General features: G+C 45.6%; 1 protein-coding gene across 1 annotated transcript in view; it reads left to right on the forward strand.

Moving 5' to 3' along the window:
• Positions 1-13,370, forward strand: part of ASIP (agouti signaling protein) — a 115,361-nt gene extending 101,991 nt beyond the window's left edge. Inside the window, exons 2-4 of the mRNA XM_046678088.1 lie at positions 6,716-6,885; positions 8,186-8,250; positions 10,550-13,370. Of these exons, the coding sequence (XP_046534044.1) occupies positions 6,726-6,885; positions 8,186-8,250; positions 10,550-10,726 (402 nt within the window). The 5' untranslated portion in view covers positions 6,716-6,725 and the 3' untranslated portion in view covers positions 10,727-13,370. The remainder of the gene's footprint in view (positions 1-6,715; positions 6,886-8,185; positions 8,251-10,549) is intronic.
• The last annotated feature ends 465 nt before the right edge of the window (positions 13,371-13,835 follow it).

Here is a 13,835-nt window from a genome sequence, read left to right on the forward strand (position 1 = left end):
CACTGCTCATCAAACCACACTGAGGCAGTGTCCCACATGCCACAACTAGAAGGACTCACAACGAAGAATATACAACTATGTACCGGGGGGCTTTGGGGAGAAAAAGCAAAAAAATAAAATCTTTAAAAAAAAAAACAACAACAAACAAGAAATATATATATAAAAAAAATGGTGTGTTTAGCAACAGTCAATAGGCAAAAACTAAATACAAAATTGCTTTTGGAAGAGATCAGAGAATACAGAATAAAATCTTAAAATACACATTTAATTTTATGTAACTAATCAAAATGTTGTCTTGCAATTTCCAATAATTGTATTTCTTATTTGTAATCCAGGTGTTATTGCATTGATTCTTTGTGAATTCTAGGCAGCATGGTATAATAGAAAGTTTCAAAACATTGTGATAACTATGATGCAGATTATCCCCTTGCCTCTAATAATCAAAATTTACCAGTACTAATTCTTGTCTCGTTAAGATTCAACTCTGTCCTAAATCAAATCTGAAACCTGATAAATCAATGAGAAATATTATTAGTTGGTAATGGCACAAGTTATCTTTCCTAAGATCACATTTGCCTTTTAAAAAGGGTCATTAATATTTTTACCCAAAGAAGCAGTTAATTACCCTATCAGTTAATAGATATTCATAGAGCAAATATCATGTGCTTGCTCCAATCCCTCACAATTCTTACAAGCTAGACAGGGTTGGCAAACTTTTTCTATAAAAGGCCAATAGTAAATATTTGATGCTTTGTGGACCACATAGAGTCTCTGTTGGATATATTTTTTAATAGAAAGCTTTAAAAATGTAAATATCATTCTTAACTCAAAGACTGTACAAATGCTACATAAAATGTGGAAAAGGTGAATGAGTACTGCAGTCCCTAAGGGCTACAGATTCAGCTTCAGTAAACATTAACTGATAAGTAAATAAATTCTTGTATAGCAAGATAGGTACTGTGGTCAGGGCTTCAGAAGTGGTCAGGCTTCAGAAGTAGTAAAGGTCGGGAGCTTTGTATGGGGACCAGGAATTAGCCAAGATTGGCTGGGAGATATGCTTTCTGTAAGAAAAGATAAAGCTGGAAAGGAATGTGGAGGACAGATTGGGGAGAGCCCTGTTGCCTTTCTGAGGCTGCAGACTTTGTATTTTATCTGATAATCAGGATAAGCTCTGCAAAGGAATGACATTGCTTGGAATCCAGCAGCCTCTTAACAGGTTTTTCCTTCCTCCCCGTCTTGCCCCCTGTCTCAACCCTGCAGTCAGAGGCATCCTTCTACAATGCAAATCTGATTAAGTCCCTCCCCGATTCAAGACTCTTCAGTCATTTTCATTGACCTTAAGATATTATCCAAACTCCTTACCCTGGTTTGCCAGTTCTGTCATGATCTGGCCCCTGCCTCCATCTCCTGTTACGTCTATTTGCCAGCCTTACTTAACTTTTTGTAGTTTCTCCAGTGTACCATCCTATCACCTTTGGATCTTCACATATGTGATTCTCAGTGTCTGCAACACAACCATCACCACTTCTACCCTTTTCTCCAACATGGCTAACTCCAACGCAGCCCTCCGTTCTCAGCTTCAGTGCAGCTTGCTTCCCTAGCCCCCACACTATTTTAGATATCCCGTAGAACAAGCTTTATTAGAATAACTTATTTAATTTGTCAGTCTTCCCTGATAGAATGTAAGCTCTGTAAAGACAAGCATCATGTCTGACTACATCACGGTTGTATCCCGAGAACCTAGCATAGTGCTGGTTCACAGTAGGTGCTTAACAAATACTTGTTGACTTGATGAATGAATGAATGAGTAAATGAAAGAAAATAGAGCTTTAAAAGGAAACTTAGCTTGGTTCTGGAGACAAGGAGGCCAGTGAGGAGGCTCCCATGGAAGGCCAGGTGGGAGGAACTAGGCTCCTAGGGTAAGAAGGAATGGAAAGGGAGGGAGGGATGTAAGAAATGGAGAGAATGAATATCACTAGAACTTAGTGACTGATTGGTGTGGGGAAAAAGAGAGAAGGAGAAATTGCTCTTCAAGCTGTCCCAGCCAGCGTCATTAGAGAGAGAAGGGGGTACTGCTAGGAAGAGAGTGCTCAGGAATTGAGAAGGAGGGAATGGAGGAATTAGTTCAAATATAGGTCAGCTCATTTTCCTCAGTCTTAACCAACTAGCCATCCCAAAGAGCACTGCTGGCTCTAGTTGGTCTGAACCAGTCTAGAAAACCCTTTCAGCTAGGTAAGAAGGTAGAGTCCAAGTAGCCCTGGCATCCAAAACAGGCAGGAAGGCAAACTGGGATAGGCATGGGTGACAACGGAGCTACAGCAGCTGGGAGGCAACCATGATGCTCTGGGCCCCTGTGGAAGGTCCTGGGTGGGCAGGAGCAGTTTGAAGCCATCAGTGACTGAGAATGAGGGCTGTGGGGCACCAGAAACATGTGGGGCTATTAGGGATGTGAACCAAAATGAAATGAAGTCACCACCAGTGAGTGAGGAGAATACAGCTCATTCTGCTGGCAGGATCAACTAGGCAGAACAGAACTGCTGCAAAAAGAGGGCAGAGAGAGACCCAAGCAGGAGAGAGATTCAGCTTCAGCAAACACTTATCGAGCGATGATGTATATCTAGCATTGTGCTTGGTGCTTTATTGAAAGGTTATTTCCATGTTTTCAATAACTCTCTGAGGCAGGCACTGAGATTCCAATCCCTTTGCTAATGGGAAACTGAGACTCAGAGAGATTAAATCAAATTTCCAAGGCCACAGTGTAGTAAGTGGTCTTCCCTTAGTTGGCCAATTTCTAGCCTGCTCCTACCAGCCCTCAGCTTGGTTAGAACAATATTCTGCATGTCTACTACATTCCAGGAGGAGGAGAGCCAAACAGCTGGCCCCAACCTTCATTCTAAGCTTCTTAAAGTTGGAGGGACCGTCCCTTATTGTCAAGCCTTAAAATCAAATCTATATGAAAAATTAGAATTAGAAAATATAAAATTGACAGAATTAACTTCTTTAAACATATGTCCACTGCAATGAATACAAGTAGTAACGTTTACACCAGGCAGTGCATTTAACTCCTGATCCTATTCCAATTCCCAGCATACCCTGTATAGTAGGTATTATGATGTCCCTTTTCTTTGATGAAGAAGCTGAGGCTCAGAGTGGTTAAGCAATTTGATCTCACATAGCTTGTAAGTGGTAAAACCAGAGTTGACTGCAGAGCCTGCATTCTTTCAGCTGCACTGTCCTGTCTTCTTTAAACAAAGAACTAAATCTGATCGCTCAAAATGACCCACATTAACAATTAGAGAACAATGAAGTACTAAATGAAATGGTATTGAATGTAAGAGCTGGAGGAGTTCAGAAAAGGGAGAGAGCTATTTGAGCTGGCCTAATATTGCAAGAGGAAATGTACTAGAGCTGACATCAAGCTGGGCCCTGGAGGAAGGGTGACATGACTGGGGGAGTTGAGAGTGGACAATGTTGTGGAAACAAGAACAAAGGCAAGGAGACAGAGTCAGTTTGCCTTGTTCCATTGAGAGCAAGGAACTGGCTGGGGTGAAGAGGAAATGGAAAATATGAGATAATTTGAAGGAAACATAAAGTAAAATTTGGTGAGAGATAGGATATAAAAATTAGGAAAGATGGGCCGGCCCGGTGGCTCAGTGGTTAAGTGCACATGTTCCACTTTGGCAGCCCGGGGTTCGCCGGTTCGGATCCCGGGTTCGGACATGGCACCGCATGGCAAGCCATGCTGTGGTAGGCGTCGTCCATATAAAGTAAAGGAGGATGGGCACGGATGTTAGCTCAGGGCTGGTCTTCCTTAGAAAAAAGAGGAGGATTGGCAGCAGATGTTAGCTTAGGGCTGATCTTCCTCAAAAAAAAAAAAAAAATTAGGAAAGAAATGCAAAGGTTAAGATCAAGATTCTTGACTGGGGAGGAAGGTTCATTGGACAAAGGTAGAGAGTACAGAAGAGCCAGATCATACAGCCATTTAATTTATGCAAAGCCAACTATATGTACTTAGTAAGTGCGTGAGAGGGGAGGGGAGCAATTTAAATAATGCAGACAATTCTATTCAATATCCCATCCAGAGAGCTCCTGCTCTGGGGTGAGGAGATACTCACCCCAGAATTGGGAGCTGAGGATTTGCTATTCCTTCAGCTGGTCTCAGTTCCAGTACACCTCTCGCGGTGTGAACCTTTCACTACGCTGACTGTGATCCTGGTGTTCAAAGAAAAGGATTTGTTTCTTACAATATGACTCCTAAAGGCAAGCTAACTACTTATTATGGTGTGAAATGGAAAAAGGAAAACAAGAGCCATCATTTGCCATGCTGAAGAAAATTTGTGCTGTGTGCAGTTTTTACCTGAGAGTCTGGTTATAGGCATAGACATGCAACTCCAGGGCAATTGACACAGCAAAAGTATCCGTTAGAATGCCTTGGATTGAGAAAAAGAGAAAACTCATATTAGTTTAAAATAAGAAAGGAAATGTATTGGCTTATCTAATTGGTAAGTCCACATATAACATGGCTTCAGGCAAGTTCTGATCTAGTGGCTTAATTATATTACCAATGTTCTCTCTTACTGTCTGTCCAGTCTGCTTTCCACTATGTCAGCTTCAATCTAAGACTAGCTCCCCTTTATAAGATGGCTGCCAGCACTAACCAGGACTGCGGGCTTTTCCTTACATAGCCAGTGAGAGAGAAAGAGCTCCCCTAATCAATCAGAAAAAGGCCTGGGCTTCTTCGGATTAGATCATCTTCAGTCGCATGCCCATGCCTGAACCAATACTGTGAGGATGGGATGGGGTTTTGCTGTTTGTTCTGAGTAAATCAAGGCCTCTCCTGGATCTTGGGGTCAGGTCACTGTCACCCAAAATATATATCTAGGAAATCCAAGATCCTCTTAGAAAGGGGGACGATCATAGTTGATGCTAAAGAGGCAACTAACAGTGTTCTTTTCAGAAACCCACTAAGCTGGGAAGATGAGGAGCTTAGTTTAAGACATGAGCATTTATCAAGCTGACATTTGCTGAGTTACTGCTCCGGGCTGGTCAGTGTGCCTGGTCCAGAGCCATAGAAATGAGTAAAACATAACCTCTCCCTTTTCTATCAACTAGGAGAGACAAACATAAATAACATGATAAAGGCTTTGACAGAGGACAGTGTGAAGTTCTGAGAAGCAGAGAATGGAGCAAATAACTATGCCTCGGTCCCTAGACTTTTCTGATACAGGTTTTTTGGTTTAACTATGCTGATAGGAGCTAGGAACCTCAGAGATCAGACTGCACGAACTAGGAAGCTGAGGGCCTCAAGAGATGCTTTGGGCTTTAGGACCTGAGAAGATGTGTTGTCCCATCACACAACAAAGATATGAGCTGCCTGAGAAACCTCTTTATTGCCTCTTTCTCTTTTACGTGTTGGGATTCTACAAGTCAGCATTTATTTAAAGAAAGAGTTCCCCTGTTAAGTGAATGCAAACCACTGAATTAGCCCACTCCCCTCATTTTACCAAGAAGGAAATTAGAGCCCATAAACAAAAAAGAGAATGGATTTGTCCAAAGTCATGCATCTGACTAATGCTTGAGCCAAGACAAGAATTCAGAGGTCCTGACTGCCAGCCCAGGACTCATTTCATTGACTCACTACCAGGCTTTGAGAAAGAAAATCAGTGTCAGTTCATGATAGGCAAATGCCCTGTGAAAGGATGAAAGGATCTGAAGAAATCAGAGCTGGCATCAGGGCTGAGAGGAATAGAGGATGGACACCAAGAAGTGTATGATGAGGGCGAGGGCCGACTCTGTGGGTCCCTCTTCCTGGAATGTCACAAACATACAGAAAATTTTACTCCAATAAGCTGAGACCTGGGAGGAATAGGCTAGAAACTGGCCAGGCTGCTTTAAGGGGAGCCCAGGAGCAGGCAGGACCAGCATGAGAAGACTATTTTATTCTCTTCTTGCCTTAAGGCAGGGTGGAGAGAAACTTGGAAAAGCAGCCTCAACTTTGTCCCAGACCTGAGAACACCCACGGGGTGGGTGAGGGGTGGGGATCTGGCACTCGGAGAAGATAAAGATGCTGCTGAAGCCCTGATTGAGCCAAACGCTGGCATTCGAGGGAAGAAATCCATTCTGGAATCCATCTGCTTCATCAAAATTCACCTAGCAGTAAATCCACAAATCCAGTTAGCCTGTGTCAACAGGTCCCTCCTCCTAACACAAACCATACCTGCATTTATTCCCTCTGGGTGTGGGAATATAGTGTATGCAACGACATATGTACTTGTCTGAAGATGCCATTTATCCCTGCATCTTTCTCACTGAGTCTTAACTTATGAGCCTTATTCTCTGCACCTTAGTAAAACCTTTCTCACTGTGAGGTGCTACTGGGGAACTTCCAACAACTCTGCCCAGGCCTCGGGTCTCCTAGGGCCACTGACTTAAAAAACCACTACTCCACCCTCTGGATGACATTCCTTTTCTTTGCTTCAATCTCCTTCCCTTCCTTGTCTTTCTCTCTTCCTCTCCCCGTCTTTCCTTTTCTCTCTTCTTCCTTCCTCAAGACCCCTTCCCTATCCTAAGCATTGCTAGTTCTCCAGCTCCACTGGGACACTTGTGGAATGGGGTCAGAGCACCAGCCCAAAGAATCACAAAGAAAGCAAGAGGGCCCATCCTCTTGCCACGACCCCTTGCCCACCTGCCTGACTGCCTTCCCTGCCCCACACAGTCCTCCTGGGATGGATGTCATTCACCTGTTCCTGGCCACCCTGCTGGTCAGCCTCTGCTTCCTCACTGCCTACAGCCACCTGTCACCTGAGGAGAAGCCCAAAGATGACAGGAGCCTGAGGAACAACTCCTCCATGAACCTGTTGGATTCCCCTTCTGTCTCTATCATGGGTAAGTAACCTGGCCTGGGGCCTCAATTCTGGCCTCCAGCCCATGAGAAGGGGCTGCAAGATGTCAAACATGCTCTCCAGGCTGATAACCAGGATCCACTGCCATAGGCCAGAGCTCCTTGCTCATTCCTCAAAATAATTCTGGAGGAATAAAATGTCCCTTGACTCATTTGGTTTGGGAAGGCCCTTCACGCCACCAATCCAATATGCAGCTTAGCATCTTAGAGGCTCTGAGAAAGCCTGAAGTCAAGACACAAGGTGGATTTGGTTTAACTTGGCATTTCTGAAACTTATTGAATCACGGAACTATTATCAGTGGTAAACAACTTTAAGAAATGCTGCAGAATATAACGAAGTCTGGGATGAACTAGTCCTGTCATGCCAGGGTTGAGAGTCACTACTCAGGAAAAATATCAGGGGCATTAGAGCCTGGCATGGGAGATCTTCTGGTTTGATTTCATCTGATAATAATAATGACAGATATACTTATTGTGTGCTAGGCATTGTGAAGTGAGTATTGTTTTTATTACTATTTCACAGTTGAAGAAATTGAGGCTTAAGTAACTAACATAGGATCACACAGTTCTTAATTGGCAGAGCCAGAATTCAAACCTAGGTGTTTAACTCCAGAACCTAAGCTCAAAACTAATGTCCCTTACTGCCTTGCCTCTCACTAGGAAAAGGGGATATTCTAGACATACCAGGGAAGTAAGAGCAGGGAAGGGGCTGGGGCACATCAGCATTGATTGATCACCTTTGATGTGACAGATTTCCCACTTTATAAACATACCTCGTTTATCCTCAAGATAACCCTGCAAGCTAGGTATTACAGTACCTTATTTACAGATGAGAAAACTTGAGTCTTAAGGAAGTTAAGTAGGTTGCTTAAGGCCACACAACTGTTATATGGGAGAGTGAGGATTCAAATCAAGTGTGCCTGGCTCCAAGGCTCTGAGAAATGGAGGGTAGGAATACAGGAAACACAGGTCCATCCATGTCAAGACACTGAGTCCATTTTGCAGGGCCTTCTTGGATTTCCCCTTTGCCTTCCCTCAGAGGACATTTTGCCCTTAGTCCTTATCTCCAGGTCAGCAGCCAGGCTAATGAGAACCTGATGGCCTGAGTCCCAAGATGTGATCTATCCAGCCAAGCCCTCCTCCTCTCCATCACCCTGGGACTTCCCCGAGTCCCCTCCACTCCTCCCAATTCTCTGCAGTTCATGGGGTAAGGGGTGGTGGGGGAAGAGCAAGGGGGAAAAGACCAGAAACATCTGGCTTTGCTCCTTTTGTCTCTCTTTGAAGCATTGAACAAGAAATCCAAAAAGATCAGCAGAAAAGAAGCAGAAAAGAAGAAGAGATCTTCCAAGGTAGGCCTTGGACTTCTCATTGTAGGGGTGGGACCGGACTTAAAAGGGGAGGACCCTGACCCTCAAGCTCTGGCTAGGAACTAAATGAAGGATTTTTCAGGCCTACATGAACAAAAGAAGCTGAAAACTACCAAAAGGCTTCCTGGCCTGGAGCCCTGAACCAGACCCCACAGAAGCTCAGGGAGCTGATGTTTGCTGAGCAAAATAGCTTACCTGCTGAAAAGCATCTTTCTGTACTAGCTAGCCCCCTGCCCAAAATTTTACCATCATTCATTCTTTTGGACAAATGCAGTGTTTCCCAAACCTCAGTCATTTCAGCACCATTTCCACAACCTTTGCCATATCTGAGTTTCACCTGTTTATTTAATATATTTGTTTAAAATTGAAACAAAAAAATTGTATCACTATGATAGAAAACAGTACCACTTGCCATATATAGAGGTTACCATAAAAATAAGTAAAATGAAAATACAACCTTGTTAGTGAATTTTAGCTTGATGGTGTTGCCTGTCAGAGGCTCTATATGTGATGCTTGCTCTCTGTGTCTAAAGAAAGATTAGAGAGGGTTGGGGAAGCGTTAAGGATATATTGGCACCAAACTGGGCCTTTCAAGTTTAGAGAGATTGAAAAAAGAATCCTTTCCCATCAGGTGATCCAGCGTCATTTAATAGTCATGTACCACCTAAAATCATACCACCATGGTACAGGTTCCCACACTGGGAGATACTGGATTAAGGCACTGTTGAAATGCACACATTATTCCTGTCTTAATGTGTCTTTATTTATCAGATCAACTGTAACCACAGCAGGGAGTCCTAGACTAGGTATTGAGAGGTAAGACCTGGTACTGAGTGATCTTGAGAAAGTTCTTGCTCCTTTCTGGGCCCTCTGTAAAGTGAACAAGCAGATCAGATGATTGACAGAATTGACAAATCTATTTACATGCTACGTACTAGGAATACAGTAGTGAACAAGAGAGAGAGATTCCTGCTCTCATGGAGTTTACATTCTTGTGGGGGAAAACAGGAGAACAGCAGGTAAACCAGTAAATGGGTAAAATAAATTCAGATAATGATAAACACTGTGAAGGAGTTAAAGTACAGTAATGAGACAGAGTGAAGGGAAGACTCATCAGGGAAGGCCTCTTGAAGGAAGCAGCGCTTAAAGACTGAAAAACTCAGTAATCTCCAGCAGAAATGTCCAGTAGAAATACAATGTGAGCATGTAAATAATTTTAAATTTTCTACTAGCCAGATTTAAAAAAGTAAAAAGAAACAGGCACAATTAACTTTAATATTTTATTTAACCCAATATATCCAAAATATTATCATTTTACTATGTAATCAGTATAAGTTATTAAGATATTTTACATTCTTTTTTTTGTGTGCTGTCTTTGAAAACTGATACATATTTTACACTTTCAATTACAACGCTAATTTTTTACACTTAAAGTGAAATATACTCCTAACAAAACAATAGTTTGTGTTTAACAGACAAAATATCTTACACTGATTTTAAATTTCAATTTAAATTAAATAAAATTTGAAAATTCAGTTCCTCAGTTGCACTAGACGCATTTCAAAAACTCAGTAGCCACATGGGGCTAGTGGCTACCTGTATTGGACAGCACAGCAAAGAATGTCCCCAGGAAAGGGAGCAGCAAACTCAAAGCCCCTGCAGCAGGCACTCCTTTGCTGCGCCCGGTGCACACAAGGCCAATGGGGCAGCGGGGTAAAGACTAGTCGGAAAGATGGACAGAGTCAAACACAGAGGGCCTCAAGGCTCAAAGGAAAGTTTGCTTCATTCTGAGTGCAAACAGAAACCACTGGGGGGCTTTAAGCCAGAGTGGGATGCCATCACAGGTCTTCAGAGAGGTCCCTTAGGTGCACTAGAGGGACTATAAGAGGGCCAGAGCAGCAGAGCGAAGATCGTGGCCTGGCCAGCGGTGAAGTGGGTGGACTCCGGATCTACTGTGAAAACAGAACTAACAGGATTGCGGGTGCACTGGAAGGGGGAGACAGAGAGATGGTAGTTATAAACTGTAGAGCTGACTGGGATCCCCAAGACAGAAAAGAGGGCCAGGCCGGAGCCAGGTGAGTTTTGAAGAGGCAGCAGGGCCATTGCTGGGGCAGCTGGCAGGGACCTGTTGGGGTGCCCTGTGGGCAGGCGCGAGCGGGAGATGGGCACGGGGGCGATGATGTCTGGTCGGCGGCCTCCATAGTCCAAAGAGCTCCCAGGAGGGGTGAGGACGGGCGTGGCGGGCGTCGCAGGCTCGGGCAGCCCCAGCGTTTCTCCGCAGAAAAAGGCTTCGATGACGAAGGTGGCGCGGCCCCGTCTCCTGCAGCCCGCCCCCTGTGTGGCCACCCGCGACAGCTGCAAGCCGCCGGCGCCCGCCTGCTGCGACCCGTGCGCCTCCTGCCAGTGTCGCTTCTTCCGCAGCGCCTGCTCCTGCCGTGTGCTCACTCGCACCTGCTGAGCCCGCCTCCTGGTCGAGGGCAGGACTCCCTGGGAACCCTGGGGACCCTGGAGACCCTGAGGGCCCTTCTGCAGCGGCTCTAGTGGGCGTGGCTGCCTAGTACTGGGCGCGGGCGGGGCTACTAAGGTTGGGGCGGAGCTTCTAGGAGGCGGGACTTCGAGGAGACTTGGCTTGGGCTGGACTAAAAATCCAAATATGTGTAGGCTGCTCGAAGATGTGTGACTGTTTCTTTAAAGGCCCCGAAAGATTCTTTTTCTTTCGCCGAGGCCTCTTCACCGCCAGCGTCCCGCGGACTGCGCACGCGCTGTATCCCGGACCTGGGGCGAGCCAGGTACCTGGCCGTAGGGCTGCGCTCCTGGTAAACGTGTCTCCGGATCCGGCTGCTGGAGACAGTGCTGCCCCTTACGTTTAAACCTGGCAACACCCGAGGCTGCCTCCAAAACCAGCAACGCAGACCAGCCAGGCAGAAAGGAGCCATTAAGGAAGCACCGTTCTCTCTTTCATCCTTTCCTCCCCTCTAAGGATCTCCGCCGACTCCTGAAAAAACGAGAAAGGCTACAACTCCGTACATATCTCACTGGGCTGTCTGCCCAGGGGATCTGGGGATCTGTGGCTGGTTGTGGCTGGGCGTTGCCGTGGGTCCCTACGGTCAGAAGGCTCTGGCCTGAGGATCCTACAGCCTTAGGAGGCTTCCAAACAAGGGTGCCGCTTGTGCCCACTCCTCACTTTCTCCCAGGGGTTCCCAGAGGTGCTGGGGCCTGGGAGGAGTTTCTCCCATTCTCAGGCTGAATGAACACTGACCGTTGGTTCCCAGGCATTTTTAACTCTGACACCTTAGAGTTAGGGTACCCAAGTAAGAAGCTTGGGTTCAGGAATCCTTCCTTACTCCCCAGTGCAACCCTGCCAGCCAGTCAGGAGGCATTGGGCCTGGGCTTGGTGAGCAGATGGCAACCTTTGTCCCGGATCATCAGGCCTTGTGGCCTGAAATGTCCCAAGCCGCTGCCTGGAATTCCATCCTTAGAGATTCTTTGAGTCTGTGGGAAACTGAGTGCAACATTATATCTTTGGAAGGACCCTGGGAGGGAAGCACTTGAGATACTGCTTTGGGGACAGAGGGGTTCAAGGTGAGAGCAGGGTCTGTGAGGAAGGACCAGCCAGGATGCAGGGTCACATAGAAACTCCAAGGGGCAAGGGCTCCAAATGACATCATCTACTTGTACTGTTTGGCTGGGGGCATCCCTGCCAGTAGGGGGAAAAGCTGTGACGCCACTTGTCAGGGCCCCGCAGCAGCTGGAGCTCTTCCCCAAGAACCACTATAAGCAAGAAAGAGGAAGTGGCAAACAATGGTGGTATAAGAAGATGACTTAGAAAAGGCCTGTGCTCGTGAAAGATTCTAGAGAGAGGCTGTGAGACAGAATAATGTGGAGCAGTTGCCGCAGCCCTGATAACTACCAAGTATCTCTGTCCTTGAGGTGGGGACAGCAGCACTCAGGGGCCAGCACAGGTGAGGCCACCTCGCCTGGCCCACTTGTCCACTTGCAGTCTTCCATTTACAAATTCCTTAAAACTCTCTCCTCTCCAAGGACCTTTTTCTAACTGGAGACCCAGGTTGTGCCTGCAGTGACACAGCCAGTATGGAATCAAGGAGGCAACCTCAGACCCTGGACTGGATAGCATGGGAACCACTGGGACAGAGCCCAAAAAGAAAGATGAGTGTGCCAGGCTAGGCTGGTGACACAATTCTGCACGCTGGGAAAGTCTTTGTGTTTCTCTGGGCTTCCATTTACTTGTCTATAAAATGGGAAATAGTCATTCCTGCTGTTGTTATAAATCTGAGATAGTGATGCTGTGTGTGCCTTAACACAACAAGAAACACACACACACACACACACACAGAAAAGCTGCCAGTTGCTTGTTTTGTTTTCTGTCATTTAGACTGCAAGTCCACAGGACAAGAACCTTTTGTTCCTTGTACCACAGCTGCTGCTGAGTAAATGTCATCAGTAATGAGAATATTGGGAACATATTGCAGCCACAGCGCCTATTTTTTCTAGATGTTGCTCACCAACCAGGCACCGTTTGGTCCCCAGGGATGAGGCAGAGTCCATTAGTGACAACACCACTTGGCTGCTGGATCCAGACAACTACATGGAAGACCAACTCATTCACTCATTCAGCAACTGTGTATTGAGCACCCCCTATATGCCAGGCATTGGGCCAGGTGCTGTGAATACTGTGGTGAACAAGTCCAATATGGATCTTCTCGTTATGGAGCTTATGGTCCACTGGGCCATGACTATTGGCCCTTGTTAGAAGCTGGAACCACTGTTATGTGGTCTGTTCCCTTGGACTCTATGTGCAAGTGTGCTCTATTCCGTTGGACTCTCAGTTCTTGCTTCTGTTGATTCAGATGCCTGGTTAGGAATTTATCTGCCCAACTTTCCATTCAACTTGAGATCCTAAGATTCCTCTACCTTTTCAGAATTCCTGCTCAAACCTTAGGGTCCTGAGAGCATGGTTCTGGGCTTCTGCAACACTCTGCCTGAGTGACCAGAATTGCATCTGTGCTCAGAGTTATGGTTCCACTGTTGTGAAGATCTGGGATTGCCGGGAGCCGTGGCTACATCATTTGATCGGCTGTTTGACAGGGTCCAGCCGATTAACGCCGAGGGGTGCAGGGTTGCCCCTTGGTGAAGAATAACTGGCCAGCCCCTCACATAGTTCTGAAACCTGTGCTGCTTCTAATTGCCCTTCATTCCTTTTCCTTTCTTAACTTCCAGTTTTCACTCCTTTGGGTGGCTGCTTGGGAGGCACTACCTCCTGGGAAAATTAGATATAGTAAGAGAATGTGACCACCTGCAGGTAACTTTCAAGATATTTTTCAGTTAATTATTGGAGGAGCACACAGTCCCATTTGAGACAATCAGAAAGGAATCCTGCCCAGATAAGATGTCGAATTAGGTTTATGGCCTCTGTCTGGTTAATGTTTCCTTCTCCCTCCAGTTCTTTGTCTAAATATATATGCATCGTCCTTCTAAGTTTGCTGGTTAATTGGATGATTAAGAAGTATCTATATATTATTCTTGACCTTCTGCTTTCTGTTAAAATG

Source organism: Equus quagga, chromosome 12, assembly GCF_021613505.1.
Source record: "Equus quagga isolate Etosha38 chromosome 12, UCLA_HA_Equagga_1.0, whole genome shotgun sequence".
NCBI classification, from domain to species: Eukaryota; Metazoa; Chordata; class Mammalia; order Perissodactyla; family Equidae; genus Equus; species Equus quagga.